The 19,767-nt window shown below is 49.9% G+C and overlaps 1 protein-coding gene across 2 annotated transcripts in view; it reads right to left on the bottom strand.

Moving 5' to 3' along the window:
• Nucleotides 1-19,767, bottom strand: part of LOC140386548 (anion exchange protein 3-like) — a 254,089-nt gene that overhangs the window by 191,178 nt on the left and 43,144 nt on the right. For both annotated transcript variants that reach the window (XM_072468972.1, XM_072468979.1), the window contains exons 4-6: nucleotides 18,722-18,981; nucleotides 13,698-13,798; nucleotides 12,418-12,641 (exon numbers count right to left, since the gene is read on the bottom strand). In XM_072468972.1, the coding sequence (XP_072325073.1) occupies nucleotides 12,418-12,641; nucleotides 13,698-13,798; nucleotides 18,722-18,981 (585 nt within the window). The remainder of the gene's footprint in view (nucleotides 1-12,417; nucleotides 12,642-13,697; nucleotides 13,799-18,721; nucleotides 18,982-19,767) is intronic.

Here is a 19,767-nt window from a genome sequence, read left to right as displayed (position 1 = left end):
GCCTCCTTCAACGCTGCAGCGATTCTATGACCGTCCTGACTTGGAAAGATATCACCGTTCCTCCACTGCTCCTGCATCAAAATCCTGCAACTCTATTCCTAACAGCACAGAGGGTGTACCCATATCAACACTCGAGAACTTGACACCGTCCAGAACAAAGCAGCCCATTAGATTGGTGCCCCATCCACCACCTTCAACATTCACTCCCTGCACCGCCGATGCGCAGTGGCAGCCGTGTGTACCGTCTACAAGATGCACTGCAGTAACTCACCGAGGTTCCTTTGTCAGCACCTTCCAAACGCAGAACTGGCTCCATCTAGAGGGACAAGGGCAGCAGATACATGGGGGAAACTGCAATTTGCAAGTTCCCCTTCAAGCCACTCACCACCCTGACTTGGGAAATATACCACCGTCACTTCACTGTCGCTGGGTTCAATTCATGAAATTCTCTCCCTCACAGCACAGTGGGTGTGCCTGCACCACATGAACTGCAGGGTTCGAGGAGGCGACTCACCATTTACCTTCTCAAGGGCAATTAGGTATGGGCAATGCAATCTGGCCCAGCCAGTGACACCTGTTCCCAGTGAAATAAATTTTAAAAGCACAAAGCCCCATGAACCCACCATGCTCAAATTAAACTGAATATCTGATCAATCACACTGACCTCCTCTAACTATCTCTGTACGGTTCCAGCACACATTTTTCCATAACAACCAGGGGCCGTAAGCTGGCACCAATCAATTTCAATTCAATCCCCCCAATGCACACATCAGTCGGCTGATAACTCTGTGCACTCAGCATGACAATGATGCAGAAAGGGAGCAAATCATGTAGCTGTCTCACATCCAGAGAGGTAATAACAAACCCTCTCATGCCCAGTGCTGTCTTTTGCGTGAAGCGTTAAACCGGCTGCCCTCAAGAGGTGGATAGAAGACCCCCCCCATGGCCGCCGTTCCGAAGACGAACAGGCACGCTCTCCCCGGAGTCTTGGACGAGGCATTTATCCCTCAATCAGCATCACTGGAAAAACAGGTCGTCTGCTCATTGTGACACGGCTGGTGTGCGGGATCTTACCCTGCATAAACTGGCCGGTGCCTTTCCCTCCAACCCGTCACGCCATCCTAACTTGGAAATATATCACCGTTCCTTCACTGCCGCTGGGCCAAAACCCTGCGCACATCATCACAGTGAGCAGACGCTAAACCTGACGCACTGGAACGGTTCACGCTGGCTCATCAGTAAAGAGAAAATGCTGGAAAATCTCAGCAGGTCTGGCAGCATCTGCAGGGAGAGAAAAGAGCGAACGTTTCGAGTCCAGATGACCCTTTGTCAAAGCTGCTTTCTCAAAGGCAATTAGGGATGGGCTCTGAACGTTGGCTCAGAAGGTCTTACCCACATCCCAAGAATACTGTCAGCAATTTTGGGCCCCACACCTCAGGAAGGACATACTGGCACTGGAGCGGGTCCAGCGGAGATTCACACGGATGATCCCAGGAATGGTAGGCCTAACATACGATGAACGTCTGCGGATCCTGGGATTATATTCATTGGAGTTTAGGAGGTTGAAGGGAGATCTAATAGAAACTTACAAGATAATGAATGGCTTAGATAGGGTGGATGTAGGGAAGTTGTTTCCATTAGCAGGGGAGACTAGGACCCGGGAGCACAGCCTTAGAATAAAAGGGAGTCACATTAGAACAGAGATGAGGAGAAATTTCTTCAGCCAGAGAGTGGTGGGTCTGTGGAATTCATTGCCACAGAGGGCGGTGGAGGCCGGCACGTTGAGTGTCTTTAAGACAGAAGTTGATAAATTCTTGATTTCTCGAGGAATTAAGGGCTATGGAGAGAGAGCGGGTAAATGGAGTTGAAATCAGCCATGATTGAATGGTGGAGTGGACTCGATGGGCCGAATGGCCTTACTTCCGCTTCTATGTCTCATGGTCTTATGGTCTAATGAATTTTTAAAATATAGATAATCCCTGTGACGATGAAGCAACAGTAATAAGTTTCCAAGTTTCCAAGTCAGGATGGCGAGTGACTTCACAGAATCACAGAATGTCACAGTGCAGAAGAGGCTATTCGGCCCATTGGGTCTGCACCGACGCATGAAAGGCCCTGACTTGCCCACCTAATCCCACTTGCCAGCCCATTGCCTTGAATGGTATGGAGTGCCAAGTACTCATCCAGACACTTTTTACAGGATGTGAGGCATCCCGCCTCTACCACCCTCTCAGGGAGTGTGTTCCAGACCGTTACCACTCTCTGGGTAAAAAGGATTTTCCTCACACCCCCCCAAACCTCCCGCCCCTCACTTTGAACTTGTGCCCCCTCGTAACTGACCCTTCAACTAAGGGGAACAGCTGCTCCCTATCCACCCTGTCCACGCCCCTCACTTGAGGACATCTTGGAAGCTGGCGAGATTTTCATGCGCCTGCAAACTTTTTTCTTATAGGCAGTAGATGGGGGCGGGTTTGGGAGATGCTGTTGAAGAAGGCTTAGTGAAGTGCTCCAGTGCATCCTGTAGACGATGCTGTATATACCAGCCACAGTTCAGTTCAAGAGTAAAAGGAGAGGAGCTTTCCTCATTATGGTGTATGTTTTAATCGGTTGAACTTGTGTCTGCTTCGTCCTGTAGGTGACATTCCCCCTCTGAATAGAAAGTTGGGGGTTCGAGCCCCATTCCAGTTTTTTAATATCTTACCACACATTCTCAGTTCCTTACTGAGTGAGAGCTTCACAGTGGGAGGGAGAGTACCGGGGGAGAGCTGCATTGCCAGAGGATCAGTACTGAGGGAATGCTGCACTGTCAGAGGGTCAGTACTGAGGGAGTGCCACACTGTCAGAGGTTCAGTACTGATGGAGAACTGCACTGTCAGAGGGTCAGTACTGAGGGAGTGCTGCACTGTCAGAGGGTCAGTACTGAGGGAGTGCTGCACTGTCAGAGGGTCAGTACTGAGGGAGTGCTGCACTGTCAGAGGGTCAGTACTGAGAGAGTGCTGCACTGTCAGAGGGTCGGTACTGAGGGAGTGCTGCAATGTCAGAGGATCAGTACTGAGAGAGTGTTGCACTGTCAGAGTGTCAGTACTGAGAGAGTGTTGCACTGTCAGAGTGTCAGTACTAAGGGAGTGCTGCATTGTCGAAACGACAATACTGATCGAGTGCTGCACTTTTAATGAGTCCCTGCTAAGCTTGTACTGCACAGTCGAAGGAGGAGAGCTGCGCTGATGGAGGGTCAGTACTGAGTTTGCACTACTTGGTCAAAGAGGCAGTAATGTGGGAGCATTGCATTGTTGGAGGGGCAGTAGAGGGAATGCTGTACTGTCACAGGGACAGTACCGAGGTTGCACGACACAGTCAGACGGGCAATACTGAGCGAACACTCCACTGTCAGAGGTACTGCGCCACAGGTGAGACATTAAGTTGGAACCTGCCAGTTCAGTTTTTAATATCGTCTGACTCTCTGTAAAGGGCAGGGATTTCGCTGATGTCCTGGCCAATAGCGTTCCCTCACCAAGAGGAATGACTGATTGATCACCTCACTCTGCTTATTGTGAAAACACGCTTCGAAATTTGTGTCTGTAACACCAGTCACTGAACTCCACTGACAGTATGGAAAGCACTTTGAGGCTTTATAGGTGTCAAAACAACTTCACATTTCATAGTTCATAGAATTTACAGTGCAGAAGGAGGCCATTCAGCCCATCGAGTCTGCACCGGCTCTTGGAAAGAGCACCCTACCCAAGGTCAACACCTCCACCCTATCCCCATAACCCAGTAACCCCACCCAACACCAAGGGCAATTTTGGACACTAAGGGCAATTTATCATGGCCAATCCACCTAACCTGCACATCTTTGGACTGTGGGAGGAAACCGGAGCATCCGGAGAAAACCCACGCATACAGGGGGAGAACGTGCAGACTCCGCACAGACAGTGACCCAAGCCGGAATCGAACCTGGGACCCTGGAGCTGTGAAGCAATTGTGCTAGCCACAATGCTACCGTGCTGCCCGTGATATAATATAATAATCTTAATTAGTGTAACAAGTAGGCTTCCATTAGCACTGCAATGAAGTTACTGTGAAAAGCCCCTAGTCATCACATTCCGGCACCTGTTCAGGTACACAGAGGGAGAATTCAGAATGTCCAATTCACCTATGTCATTTTTATTGATTCCCCTCGGTTGTTTTTAAGAATGTCACCTTCACACTTGCTACTTACAGGTTTTCTCCTCGTTGTTATGAAGGCAGCTGTTAATTGACTCCCACAGATCATAATCTTCGAAATCAAGGGTAAATTCTTCAAAGTCTTCGTTCCTGACGGGTTGAACGTCTGTGGTGTCTGCGCTCCTGTCCTCGCCTTCATCCTCTGTGTCCATCATCTTCAAACAGGGTGGGGGCCAAGCGCAGGCATCAACAGTGGAAGTCCCAACGCGAGCTGGTCCTCAGTCATTCACAATGGGCTTTAGAGTGGAGAATTGGACCCTGGTGGTATTATCATCGAACAGGCTGATGTGGATATGAGAGCCGATTCCTCGCTGACAAGGCGACTGCTTTGGTCATTTGTGTCCTCGAGGCTTACAGCCCATTTCCATTATGTCAGGCTTCAATCCAATATCCTGTCTCTTAATCGAGGAGGAGTAATTTGGCATTCTCAACTGATAACCCTTTCGTAACCAGCTCCACCACAGTTCCTCCATCTCTCTGTCAATATTTAACCGTCCCTTTCCCTACTTTACTATGCTCACCGCTCTCCACATCTTGATTACAAATGCCTCCTTGAAGTTTATTCAGTCTTAGCTCCCTGCTCTTCAAGCTTCCCGAGGGCATCTCCCGAGGCACAAGGGACAGCGGCGGAACTCAAAGGTGCACCTACTCCATTATTTTGAACATCCAGTTCAAACCAGGTCCCCACAATAACAACAATTCACATTTGCGTACCTCCATCAACATGGTAAAACGTACCGAGGCATTTCACAGGAGCGTAAACAAACAAAATTTGACACCAAGCTACATAGAGAGACCTTATGACAAGTGTCCAACAGTTTGGCCGTGGAGGTCAGTTTTAGAGAGTGAATTCAAGGGGGATAGATGGCGGTGATTGTGGTCTCGGACCTCGCCCTGCACTGGGTGGATTTGCAGGTGGTGCAGGAGGGGATCCAGCGGACACAGTGGAGGCTGGGTGTGGGGTTACTGGCAGGCAAGGGGCTTTGCGAGAGGGCGAGGGTGGCCATCCGGAATTATGTGGAGCTGAATAAGAGGAAGGTGTGGGAGGTGCTGAAGGCGGGGGCGAGGGGGGAATTTATCCCGATTCGGGCGCATGGGGAGAAGGTGAAAGGGGCAGAGAGGGTGAGGTTTGTGAAGGACATCTTAAGAGTATCCAATTATTTTTTTTCCAATTAAGGGGCAATTTAGTGTGGCCAACCCATCTTTTGAATGTGAGCGCAAAACCCATGCAAACACGGGGAGAAACTGCAAAGTCAAGGACAGTGACTCAGGGCCGGGATTGAACAGAGGGGTATGATGGTATCGGAGCTGGAGGAGGTGAATGGGGTTTTTGAGGTTTTTTAGATGGGTTCGTCGTCGAATTTTAGAAAAAGCTTGGGACGGAGCTGGGGCCCCTGTTGGTGAAGATGTTGAATAGATTGAAGGTGAGGGGGTAGCTCTCCCCCACGCTGTCTCAGGCCTCAATTTCGCTTATCGTAAAGAAAGATAAGAACCCAGAGCCGTATCGTCCGATCTCGCTGCTGAATGTAGATGCAAAGGTGTTGGCGAAAGTCTTGCCGACGCTGATAGAGGAGTGTGTGCCGGGGGGTGATAGGGAGGACCAGTTGGGATTCGTGAGGGCGTGGCAGTTGACAGCAAATGTTTGGAGGTTGCTCAATGTTATTATGGTGCCCTTGGAGGGGCGGGAGGCTGAAGTGGTTGTGGCAATGGACGCGGAGAAGACGTTTGACCGAGGTGAATGGGTGCTGGGGAGGTTAGGTTTTGGACAGGGGTTTGTGGATTGGGTTTGGCTGCTGTAAAAGACGCCCAAGGCAAGTATCCAAACTTGTTTGTTTGGATTATTTTGGGGGACAAGGCTACTCTTTGCCTTAGCGATTGAGGCATTGGCAATGGCGCTTAGGAATTCAAGGGGGTGGAGGGGCATCGAGCGGTGTGTGTTGTGTGTGTGTGGGGGGGGGTGTTGAGCACCGGCTTTCGTTGTACGCAGACAACCTCCTTTTGTATATTTCGGAGCCGGTTGGGTGTTTGTCGGGGTGTAAGAATATAGAACTAGGAGCAGGGGCCGGCCACCTGGCTCCTCGAGCCTACTCCGCCATTCAATATGATCATGGCTGAACGTTTTGTGGACTGAGCTCCACTTACCCGCCCGCTCACCAAAACCTTTTATCCCTTTACTGTTCAAAAATCTGTCTACCTTTGCCTTCAAAACATTTAATGATGTCGCCTCAACTGCTTCACTGGGCAGGGAATTCCAGATTAACAACCCTTTTGGTGAAGACGTTCCTCTTCAACTCAGCCCTAAATCTGCTCCCCCTTATTTTGAGGCTATGCCTCCTAGTTCTAGTTTCACCTGCCAGTGGAAACCTCCCTGCTTCTATCTTATCTATTCCTTCATAATTTGATGTGTTTCAATAAGATCCCTCCTCATTCTTCTAAATTCCAAGGAGTACAGTCCCAGTCTACAAAGAACAAAGAAAAGTACAGCACAGGAACAGGCCCTTCGGCCCTCCAAGCCCGTGCCGACCATGCTGCCCGTCTAAACTAAATTCTTCTACACTTCCTGGGTCCATAGCCCTCTATTCCCATCCTATTCATGTATATGTCAAGATGCCCCTTAAATGTCACTATTGTCCCTGCTTCCACTGGGGGGCAGTGGCTCGGGCGCGCATGGGGCTCCAGCGGGCGCCAGGTCCTGGAGGGAGACCGTATCTTGGCGTCCGTCGGGGAACGCTACGTAGGCGTACTGGGGGTTGGCATGCAGCAGGTGGACCCTTTCGACCAGCGGGTCCGACTTGTGCGCCCTCGCACGTTTCCGCAGCAGGACGGGTCCGGGTGTTGCTAGCCAGGTTGGGAGCGAGGTCCCCGAGAAGGACTTCCGTGTCGGGGTGGACGAATCTCTCCGTGCTCCCGGAGTCGATGAGGCATGACGTCACGTGGCCGTTGATGACGATCGTCGTGGTGGCCTTTGCTAGTGTTCGGGGCCGACTCTGGTCCAGGGTAATGGAGGCCAGCTGCAGCAAGGAGTGAAGATCAGGAAGTGCATCGTCAGCAGTGTTGGGGGCTTGAGGCCCCATCCAAGATGGCGCCGGCCATGGATCCCACATGGAGTCCGGGGACTCAGAAGATGGCGGCGGGGAGGAACAAAATGGCGGCGGGGAGGGACAAAATGGCGGCGCACTCTGCTCCCGCGAGGCGGAGGCCAGCTGCAACAAAGGGTTTTGGTCGGGCAGCGCGTAGCCAGCCGTGCTGGGGGCTTCAGGCCCCATCCAAGGTGGCGCCGGCCATGGATCGCACGTGGAGTCCGGGGACTCACAAGATGGCGGCGGGGAGGAGCAAACTGGCGGTGCACGCTGCTCCAGCGTGGCGGAGGCCAGCTGCAGCAAGGGGTTTTGGTCCGGCAGTGCGTAGCCAGCCGTGCTGGGGGCTTCAGGCCCCATCCAAGATGGCGCCGGCCATGGATCGCACGTGGAGTCCGGGGACTCCGGAGATGGCGGCGGGGAGGAGCAAACTGGCGGCGCATGCTGCTCCAGCGTGGCGGAGGCCAGCTGCAGCAAGGGGTTTTGGTCCGGCAGCGCGTAGCCAGCCGTACTGGGGGCTTGAGGCCCCATCCAAGATGGCACCGGTCAGGGATCGCCCATGGAGTTCGGGGACGGAGACCCCGACGACTGGACCGGCGAGGGACAAAATGGCTGCGCGCTCTCCTCCAGCATGGTTGCCGGGGGGAAGAATGGCCGCGGCTGCTACGCTGCCTGGCAGGGCAAAGGCTGCGGTGCGCGTTGGGCCGGCGGGGCTGGGAAAAGGGAGTGCGGTGGTGGGCCTGGGACGGTCGGGACTTGGAAGAACGGCTGTGGTTGCACAGCGGACGGCTGGAGGAACGGCTGTGGGTAGTCATTGGATACCGCGTTCACCGCGGGTGCGAGGCAAAATGCGGCATGGTGGCCTTTCTTGCCGCACCCTTTGCAGGTGACGGTGTGGGCCGGGCAGCGCGCGCGCGGGTGATCCGCCTGGCCGCAGAAGAAGCAGCGTTGGCCGGCGGCGGTAGCGGGGCGCCTTGCCACGCAGGCCTGCGGAGTTAGCGGGTAAGTCTGGGGGTTAAGTGGGTAAATCTGGGGGGCTGCCGCGGCGGGGTGCCATGCAGCCCAGGGGGGCGCGGTGAGCGCGGGGGCGTACGCAAGAGCGTTTTTGTACGCCACGTCCATGGACCCTGCCAGGGCCCGGGCCTCGGTGAGGCCCAGCGTGTCCATTTCGAGCAGCCTTCGGCGAATGTCGGGGGAGATCATACCTGCCACAAAAGCGTCTCGAATTAAAAGTTCGGAGTGCTCATTCGCCGTCACCGCTGGGCAGCCGCAGTTTTGGCCCAGCACGATCAGTGCCCTGTAGAAATCTTCTTGCGTCTCATCTGGGCTCTGCCGTCTTGTTGCCAGCAGGTGACGGGCGTAGACCTGATTAAGCGGACGAATGTAGTGTCCTTCCAGCAGTTCCATGGCTTTATCATAGTTCGCCGCCCCTTCGATCAGGGGGTAGATCGCCGGGCCGACCGGCGAGCGTAGGAGGTGTATTTTCTGCCTTTCCGTGGGGGTGTTCGCAGCCGTATCGAGGTAGCTCTGGAAGCATGCCAGCCAATGCTTAAAAATCGCGGCAGAGTTTTCTGCGTGAGGGCTGAGCTGAAGGCACGCCGGCTTGATGTGGAGATCCATCCTTCAAAGTACTTATCTGATTAAATTGATACACAATAAATACTCTTGAGTCCCCGTGGGGTCATATCGATTCAGCTTTAATCAGATAGAACTGTACCCAGCAGCGAAGTTACAGAAGTGAAGGCTGCTGGGACGGCATTGGTTCTTATACCCCGCCTCTCAGGGCGGGGCTATGTACATTGCCCAATGGTAGACCCCGCGGTCTAGCCAATGGTCATTCCTCTCTCTGGTACCGCAATACCTGATATTACCACAGTCGTCCAGTACTTCCCCAGAGCGGAGAAACTACGACATCTTCGATGAAAATGAACATCTTGCCAAGGTCATCCCCACACCCCCACTACTTGCCTTCAAACAACCGCGCAACCTCAAACAAACCATTGTTTGCAGCAAACTACCCAGCCTTCAGAACAGTGACCACGACACCACACAACCCTGCCATGGCAATCTCTGCAAGACGTGCCAGATCATCGACATGGGTATCACCATTACACGTGAGAACACCACCCACCAGGTACGCGGTACATACTCGTGCGACTCGGCCAACGTTGTCTACCTCATACGTTGCAGGAAAGGATGTCCCGAAGCATGGTACATTGGCGAGACCATGCAGACCCTGCAACAACGGATGAACGGACATCACGCAACAATCGCCAGGCAGGAATGTACCCTTCCAGTCGGGGAACACTTCAGCAGTCAAGGGCATTCAGCCTCTGATCTCCGGGTAAGCATTCTCCAAGGCGGCCTTCAGGACACGCGACAACGCAAAATCGCCGAGCAGAAACTGATAGCCAAGTTCCGCACACGTGAGTACGGCCTCAACCGGGACCTGGGATTCATGTCGCATTACATTCCTCCCCCACCATCTGGCCTGCGAAATCCTACCAACTGTCCTGGCTTGACACAATTCACACCTCTTTAACCTGGGGTTACCCCTATCTCTGTATCTGTAAAGACTTGATTACCTGCAAATGCTCGCATTCAAAGCATTGTCTGGCATCTTTGTATTTGTCTATATGTGTGTTTCTGGAACATACCTCTTCATTCACCGCCACTAGCCACTGATCGCCAACCAGAAAAACACCCATTCATCCCCACTCTTTGTTTTCTGTCAGTTAACCAATCCTCTATCCGTGCTAATACATTATCCGGAACGCCGTGCGCCTTTATCTTATGCAGCAGCCTTTTGTGCGGCGCCTTGTCGAATTCCAGATACACCACATCCACGGGTGTTCCCCGTTGTCCACCGCGCTCGTAATGTCCTCAAAGAATTCTACTACATTAGTCAAACATGACCTGCCTTTCATGAGCCCATGCTGAGTGTGCCCAATGTGACAATTTCTATCAAGATGTCTTGCTATTTCTTCCTGACCGATAGATTCAAGCATTTTCCCCACGACAGAAGTTAAACTAACCGACCTATAGTTACCCACCGGTTGGGGCAGGAAAGTGGCGCGGTGGGGTGGAGAATCCAGCCCTTTGTTTGTGATCCTCCTGGATTTGGAACGGTATGACTTTGAGGTTTTGCGTGGGCTGGGAAGGCTCTATGGATTAGGAGGGTGTTCCTGGAGAGGGAGCAAAGGGGGGGGTTGGATTGACGAATGTGATGAACTATTATTGAGCAGCAAACATTGCTGCGGTGAGGAAATGGGCGGTGGAGGAGAGGTCGGTGTGGGGCTAGATGGAGGCGGTCTCGTATAAGCAGACCAGCCTGAGCGCACTGTTGTTGGTGCCCCTTCCGCTCTCGCCAGTCAGGGACTCCACCTGCCCAGTAGTGGTATCAGCGCTGAGGGTCTGGAACCAGTGTAGGCAGCACTTTGGTTTGGAAGGCATGTCATTGTGGGCGCCGATCTGTGATAATTATAGGTTTGCGCCGGCAGGGCCGGACCCAAGCTTCTGGGGGTGGCGGCAGGTAGGGATAGCCGGAGATGGATTTTGTTGTGCTGGTGGAACTCGGAGCTGCTGAAGGCTGGAGTGTGGGTGAGCGATTAGGCAGAGTTCCTGTAGCTGGAAAGGATTAAGTTCGCCATTCGTAGGGTGGGGTTCATGGCTACAAGGGGAAGCCATTTATGGACTTCTTTACGGAATCAGCGGTAGGGGGGTGCTGGTTGTGGGTTTTATTTGGTTTGGGTGGTAGTGTCTGCTTGTAGGGGGGGCGACGAAAGGTTGGGAAAATAAGGCGGACGCCGGGGGCTGGGGATGTGGTAGGCGGGCGAATGGGTGGTTTCTGAGGCGTGGACCCTTTTGGTTTTGCCGTTTTGTGTTTCTAAATATTTTTTAATGCCTTCAATAAAATGTTTTTTTTTAAAAAGGAGGAGGGATAGGCGGAGAGGTTAGGGAGGGAATTCCAGAGCTCGGGACACAGGCAGCTGGAGGCATGGCCGCCAACGCGATTAAAATTGGGGATGCTCAAGTGGTGGGAAGTAAGGGAGCTCAGAGGGGTGTAGAGCTCAGATACCTGTTATTATTTTTACGCCCACCCAATTCTGGCCCGTCGTGCATCTCAGATTTCAATCACTCCGCCACTTTCAGTCCTGCCTTCGGCTGACTAGGACCAAAGCTCTGAAATCACTGCCTAAACCCCACGCCCCTCTCCCTGCCCTCGTTCTTTTTCCTCTTCAGAAGTCTTCTCTGAATCGTGACAAGTAAAGTTGTAAGTGGAATCCATTCAGAAGGAAAATCCAAGCGGCTTTCGGAGAGTTCTCTGTCTTTGAATAGTATGTTTCACTTTTAACCTATCCGAGAATACATTCCTGCTTTTGTTACATATCATCACTAATGTGTATCCTTTTATAGGTAGCGTTATGTGGACAGGGCGGTAAAAATCCACTTGATATCTGCCCAATTGTTTGTTCACATTATCATTGTGTATTATAGCTGTCTGTTTTCATTGTGTGATATTGCTATGTTCTCCCTCTGTGTAACCACTGGGCATTATCACCGCATGGTATTCTTTTGTTATTGCTGCATTCTCACTGAACGTTATCCATGTGTTTATCTGTCTACTATCCCTGCACGTTATATATTCCCAAGCTTGCCATCCTCCCACTGATTCTGTCTACACCTCCTGCTGCCTCGGGAAGGCAGACATCATTATCAGAGACCCCTCCCACCCAGATTCTGCCCTCTTCCAGACTCTTCCATCAGGCAGAAGGTACAGAAATCTGAAGACCCGCACATCCAGACATAGGAACAGCTTCTTCCCCACAGCTACCAAACTCCTTAACAACTCCCCCTCGGACTGATCTGTTCCCTGTAAGGACAATATTCACGACGCCCTATTGTTTGGCACTTATTCCACACTGTATCCAATCACTATTTGTTGATGTACCATTTGTCAATGTACTGTGTCGATTATTCTTTTGTCTCCTACGTAGGTACTGTGTACATTCCCTTGTCCCCAGAAAAATACTTTTCACTGTACTTTGGTACATGCGACAATGAATATCGATCAATCAATCAATCAATTAACACCCTGGTATTGGCATTTCCTTACTTTTCATGTAGTCCAGGTCAGCGCTGGCCAGCATCTGGGCCTCCGCGTCGTCGGTCGGCACTTTCTGATACACGGTGGCCCCGACTGCAGTCATACTCCCGATGCAAATCCTTTCCCGCAGGTCGTAACGCGCCCGCTGGCCACTTGGCATCCGGTGCAGGGGCTTCCGTTTGTCAGGGCTCCTCGGGAAGGTGTCCGGAGAATCCTGGGAAGGTTTCAGTAACCTGCGGAGGGGGTGGGGTGGAGTCAGCCAGATGGAACAGAAACACGAGGACAAAGCAGGTATCTCATATCAGTGAGCAATGAGGATTGGAGACTGCCCGTGTTATCGTGTCTCTGGGTTAAGTATATTGGCAGAAGTGGGGACACCGATTTTTTTAAATATATAAATTTAGAGTGCCCAATTCATTTTTTCCAATTAAGGGGCAATTTAGCGTGGCCAATCCACCTACCCTGCACATCGTTGGCTTGTGGGGGCGAAACCCACGCAAACACGGGGAGAATGTGCAAACTCCACACGGACAGTGACCCAGAGCCGGGATCGAACCTGGGACCTCGGCGCCATGAGGCAGCAGTGCTAACCCGCTGCCCCCGGGGACACCAAATAAAGGTGATTGGCAAAAGAACCAAAGGCAACATGGGGAGGAACAGTTTTACGCAGTCAGCGGCTTGGGTTCCGGAATGTACTGCCGGAGAGTGTGCTAGAGGCAGAATCAATCAAAACAAATATTCGTAGGGCTACCAGAAGGCAGGGGAGTAGGACTAGGTTAGTTGCTCGTACAAAGGGGCAGCACGGACATGACAGGCTGAATGCCCTCCTTCTGTGCCATAATCAATCTATGATTCAAATGGGAGGGACGATTCCCAGGGTCACCCCTGGTGACAGTGTCATAGAGTCACAGAATCCCGACAGTGGAGAAGGAGGCTAGCCAGCCCATCGATTCTGCACCAACCCTCTGAAAGAGCACCCTAACCAAGCCCCCGCCATTCAGCCCATCATGATTGTGCTAGCTCTTTGAATTCCACGACCCCCAACTTTTGTCCCATGGTCCGGCATGCTAAGTTACCACTAGCAGGACACTTTAGGTTGATCCTGACCTATTGGCCTTTGATGCAGTGGGCATTGGATGGTGATCAGAAGCCGGAGTCCCTGGGCAGGTATTGGCTCTCCCCAGAGGGCTGCTGGGTGGACAGCCAAACTCTCCAAAAGCTCAAATCTGGGCAGAAGACCTGTTCCTGGAATGTACACAGATTGGATTTCCCCTGGGGCTGTATCTGACCTTTCTGCCGTTCCTGAATAAGGTTCCAGTGGCTGTTGGGGAGAGTCTGGGACCTGTTCAATCACGAGAGACTCCGTTGATTCAGGTGAAGCAAGATGGCTCTGCGAAAAGATGGAGAGAAAGTGTCAGCAGCCACTTCAAATAGGTGGTGTCTCGATGATGCTTAGAGATCCCCTGTTGTCCCTCCGTCTTGCTCCAGTCTCTGCCACTTTACCCTCGCCATCACAACGTCTTGGCCCCATTCATTCAATAGGGGTGAGGGATGAGACACTTTGAGAAGCTGCAACAGTTCTCCTTCAAGTGAAGAAGGTGATGGTGAGATTAAAAAAAGGCATTCAAGGTTATTTTTGATAGCGCAACGAAGGAGAAACTGTTTAAACTTGTCTCCCTGAACCGCTCGATTAGACTCGTATATCTGTTATTCTATATATAAACCCCTCGATTAGATTCCAGTCTGTAACTCAGTCCCAGGTTTCTGTTATTCTATATATAAACCACCCCAAACCCCTTGATTAGATTCCAGTCTATAACTCACTCCCGGGTATCTGTTGTTCTATATATAAACCACTCTGAACCCCTCGATTAGATTCCAGTCTGTAACTCACTCCCGGGTATCTGCTATTCTATATATAAATCAACCGAACCCCTCGATTAGATTCCAGTCTGTAACTCACTCCCGGGTATCGGGTATTCTATATATAAACCACCCTGAACCCCTCGATTAGATTCCAGTCTGTAACTCACTCCTGGGTAGCTGTTTTTCTATATATAAACCACCCCGAACCCCTCGATTAGATTCCAGTCTGTAACTCACTCCCGGGTATCTGCTATTCTATATATAAACCACCCCAAACCCCTCCATTAGATTCCAGTCTGTAACTCACTCCCGGGTATCTGTTATTCTATATATAAACCACCCCGAACCCCTCGATTAGATTCCAGTCTGTAACTCACTCCCGGGTATCTGCTATTCTATATATAAATCAACCGAACCCCTCGATTAGAATCCAGTCTGTAACTCATTCCCTGGTATCTGTTATTCTATATATAAACCACCCCGAACCCCTCGATTAGATTCCAGTCTGTAACTCACTCCCGGGTATCTGCTATTCTATATATAAACCACACCGAACCCCTCGATTAGATTCCAGTCTGTAACTCACTCCTGGGTAGCTGTTTTTCTATATATAAACCACCCCGAACCCCTCGATTAGATTCCAGTCTGTAACTCACTCCCGGGTATCTGTTATTCTACATATAAACCACCCCGAACCCCTCGATTAGAATGAAGTCTGTAACTCACTCCCGGGTATCTGTTATTCTGTATATAAACCACCCCAAACCCCTTGATTAGATTCCAGTCTATAACTCACTCCCGGGTATCTGTTGTTCTATATATAAACCACTCTGAACCCCTCGATTAGATTCCAGTCTGTAACTCACTCCCGGGTATCTGCTATTCTATATATAAATCAACCGAACCCCTCGATTAGATTCCAGTCTGTAACTCACTCCCGGGTATCGGGTATTCTATATATAAACCACCCTGAACCCCTCGATTAGATTCCAGTCTGTAACTCACTCCTGGGTAGCTGTTTTTCTATATATAAACCACCCCGAACCCCTCGATTAGATTCCAGTCTGTAACTCACTCCCGGGTATCTGCTATTCTATATATAAACCACCCCAAACCCCTCCATTAGATTCCAGTCTGTAACTCACTCCCGGGTATCTGCTATTCTATATATAAACCACACCGAACCCCTCGATTAGATTCCAGTCTGTAACTCACTCCTGGGTAGCTGTTTTTCTATATATAAACCACCCCGAACCCCTCGATTAGATTCCAGTCTGTAACTCACTCCCGGGTATCTGTTATTCTACATATAAACCACCCCGAACCCCTCGATTAGAATGAAGTCTGTAACTCACTCCCGGGTATCTGTTATTCTGTATATAAACCAACACGAACCCCTCCATTAGATTCCAGTCTGTAACTCACTCCCAGGTATCTGTTATTCTATATATAAACCACCCCGAACCCCTCCATTAGATTCCAGTCTGTAACTCACTCCCGGGTATCTGCTATTCTATATATAAACCACACCGAACCCCTCGATTAGATTCCAGTCTGTAACTCACTCCCGGGTATCTGTTATTCTGTATATAAACCACCCCGAACCCCTCGATTAGATTCCAGTCTGTAACTCACTCCCGGGTAGCTGTTATTCTATAGATAAACCACCCCAAACCCCTCGATTAGATTCCAGTCTGTAACTCACTCCCGGGTATTTTTTATTCCATATATAAACCACCCGAACCCCTCGATTAGATTCCAGTCTGTAACTCACTCCCGGTATCTGTTATTCTATATATAAACCACCCCGAACCCCTCGATTAGATTCCAGTCTGGAACTCACTCCCGGGAATCTGTTATTCTATATATAAACCACCTGAACCTCTCGATTAGATTCCAGTCTATAACTCACTCCCGGGTATCTGTTGTTCTATATAAACACCACCCCGAACCCCTCGATTCGATTCCAGTCTGTAACTCACTCCCGGGTATCGGGTATTCGATATATAAACCACCCTGAACCCCTCGATTAGATTCCAGTCTGTAACTCACTCCTGGGTAGCTGTTTTTCTATATATAAACCACCCCGAACCCCTCGATTAGATTCCAGTCTGTAACTCACTCCCGGGTATCTGCTATTCTATATATAAACCACCCCAAACCCCTCCATTAGATTCCAGTCTGTAACTCACTCCCGGGTATCTGCTATTCTATATATAAACCACACCGAACCCCTCGATTAGATTCCAGTCTGTAACTCACTCCTGGGTAGCTGTTTTTCTATATATAAACCACCCCGAACCCCTCGATTAGATTCCAGTCTGTAACTCACTCCCGGGTATCTGTTATTCTACATATAAACCACCCCGAACCCCTCGATTAGAATGAAGTCTGTAACTCACTCCCGGGTATCTGTTATTCTGTATATAAACCAACACGAACCCCTCCATTAGATTCCAGTCTGTAACTCACTCCCAGGTATCTGTTATTCTATATATAAACCACCCCGAACCCCTCCATTAGATTCCAGTCTGTAACTCACTCCCGGGTATCTGCTATTCTATAGATAAACCACCCCAAACCCCTCGATTAGATTCCAGTCTGTAACTCACTCCCGGGTATTTTTTATTCTATATATAAACCACCCGAACCCCTCGATTAGATTCCAGTCTGTAACTCACTCCCGGTATCTGTTATTCTGTATATAAACCAACACGAACCCCTCCATTAGATTCCAGTCTGTAACTCACTCCCAGGTATCTGTTATTCTATATATAAACCACCCCGAACCCCTCGATTAGATTCCAGTCTGGAACTCACTCCCGGGAATCTGTTATTCTATATATAAACCACCTGAACCTCTCGATTAGATTCCAGTCTATAAGTCACTCCCGGGTAGCTGTTTCCTATATATAAACCACCCGGACCCCTCGATTAAATTCCAGTCTGTAACTCACTCCCGGGTATCTGTTGTTCTATATATAAACCACCCGGACCCCTCGATTAAATTCCAGTCTGTAACTCACTCCCGGGTATCTGTTGTTCTATATATTAACCAACCCTAACCCCTCGATTAGATTCCAGTCTGTAACTCACTCCCGGGTATCTGTTATTCTATATAAACCACCCCGAACCCCTCGATTAGATTCCAGTCTGTAACTCACTCCCGGGTATCTGTTATTCTATATAAACCACCCCGAACCCTTCGATTAGATTCCAGTCTGTAACTCACTCCCGGGTATCTGCTATTCTATATATAAATCAACCGAACCCCTCGATTAGAATCCAATCTGTAACTCATTCGCTGGTATCTGTTATTCTATATATAAACCACCCCGAACCCCTCGATTAGATTCCAGTCTGTAACTCACTCCTGGGTAGCTGTTATTCTATATATAAACCACCCCGAACCCCTCGATTAGATTCCAGTCTGTAACTCACTCCCGGGTATCTGCTATTCTATATATAAATCAACCGAACCCCTCGATTAGAATCCAATCTGTAACTCATTCGCTGGTATCTGTTATTCTATATATAAACCACCCCGAACCCCTCGATTAGATTCCAGTCTGTAACTCACTCCTGGGTAGCTGTTATTCTATATATAAACCACCCCGAACCCCTCGATTAGATTCCAGTCTGTAACTCACTCCCGGGTATCTGCTATTCTGTATATAAATCAACCGAACCCCTCGATTAGAATCCAGTCTGTAACTCATTCCCTGGTATCTGTTATTCTATATATAAACCACCCCGAACCCCTCGATTAGGTTCCAGTCTGTAACTCACTCCCGGGTATCTGCTATTCTATATATAAATCAACCGAACCCCTCGATAAGAATCCAGTCTGTAACTCATTCCCTGGTATCTGTTATTCTATATATAAACCACCCCGAACCCCTCGATTAGATTCCAGTCTGTAACTCACTCCCGGGTATCTGTTATTCTATATATAAACCACCCTGAACCCCTCGATTAGATTCCAGTCTGTAACTCACTCCCGGGTAGCTGTTATTCTATATATAAACCACCCCGAACCCCTCGATTAGATTCCAGTCTGTAACTCACTCCCGGGTACCTGTTATTCTATATATAAACCACCCCGAACCCCTCGATTAGATTCCAGTCTGTAACTCACTCCCGGGTATCTGTTATTCTATACATAAACCACCCTGAACCCCTCGATTAGATTCCAGTCTGTAACTCACTCCCGGGTATCTGTTATTCTATATATAAACCACCCCGAACCCCTCGATTAGATTCCAGTCTGTAACTCACTCCCGGGTACCTGTTATTCTATATATAAACCACCCCGAACCCCTCGATTAGATTCCAGTCTGTAACTCACTCCCGGGTATCAGTTATTCGATATATAAACCACCCGAACCCCTCGATTAGATTCCAGTCTGTAACTCACTCCCTGGAATTTGTTAGTTGATATATAAACCTTAGGCGGGTCGCGCATCTCCTCGTTTGCTGACAGATCTTTGTCTTGGGTCTCGAATTCCGAAGCCTCTTCCTCCTCCTCTTCCTCATCTACCTCCTGGATGGTGGGCGTGACCTCAGACGGAGGCACCGACGTCTTTTTCTTTTTCCTCTTTCTCTTCTTCTTCCGCTCTGGGCGAGGGACCTTCTTCCGGTAACGCACATGGTGTGGCAGGCGCGTTGAGAGTGGGTGGTGAATGTGGTGGGACGTGTGTCGATGATCTGGTGAATACACAGAATTATGTAGAACTTTACAGCACAGAAACAGGCCCTAAAACCATAAGACCGTCAGACATAGGAGCAGAATTAGGCCACTCGGCCCATCGAGTCTGCTCCGCCATTCAATCATGGCTGATATTTTTCTCATCCCCATTCTCCTGCCTTCTCCCCATAACCCCTGATCACTTATTAATCAAGAACCTATCTATCTCTGTCTTAAAGACACTCAGTGATTTGACCTCCACAGCCTTCTGCGGAAAAGAGTTCCACAGATTCACCACCCTGTGGCTGAAGAAATTCCTCCTCATCTCAGTTTTAAAGGATCGTCCCTTTAGTCTGAGATCGTGTCCCCTGGTTCTAGTCTCTCCTACAAGTGGGAACATCCCCTCCACGTTCATTCTATCCAGGCCTCTCAGTATCCTCTAAGTTTCAATAAGGTTCCCCCATATCATTCTAAACTCCAAAGTGTACAGACCCAGAGTCCTCAACCGCTCCTCTTATGACAAGTCCAATCTGCTTCCACCACCTTTTCAGGCAGCGCATTCCAGGTCACAACAACTGATTGACTTAATCATTCTTTTTTTTAACCCCGTCACACTGGGGTTGGCCATTTCTTAGAATCACAAAATTGTTAGAGCTCAGAATTTAATAATAATCTTTATTGTCACAAGTAGGCTTACATTAACACTGCAATGAAGTTACTGTGAAAAGCCCCGAGTCGCCACATTCCGGCGCCTGTTCGGGTACACGGAGGGAGAATTCAGAATGTCCAAATTACCTAACAGTGCG

The sequence above is a fragment of the Scyliorhinus torazame genome, chromosome 2, assembly GCF_047496885.1.
Source record: "Scyliorhinus torazame isolate Kashiwa2021f chromosome 2, sScyTor2.1, whole genome shotgun sequence".
Classification (NCBI taxonomy): domain Eukaryota; kingdom Metazoa; phylum Chordata; class Chondrichthyes; order Carcharhiniformes; family Scyliorhinidae; genus Scyliorhinus; species Scyliorhinus torazame.
The sequence above is the reverse complement of the archived record's forward strand: the minus strand, read 5'-3'. Positions and strand labels throughout refer to the sequence as shown.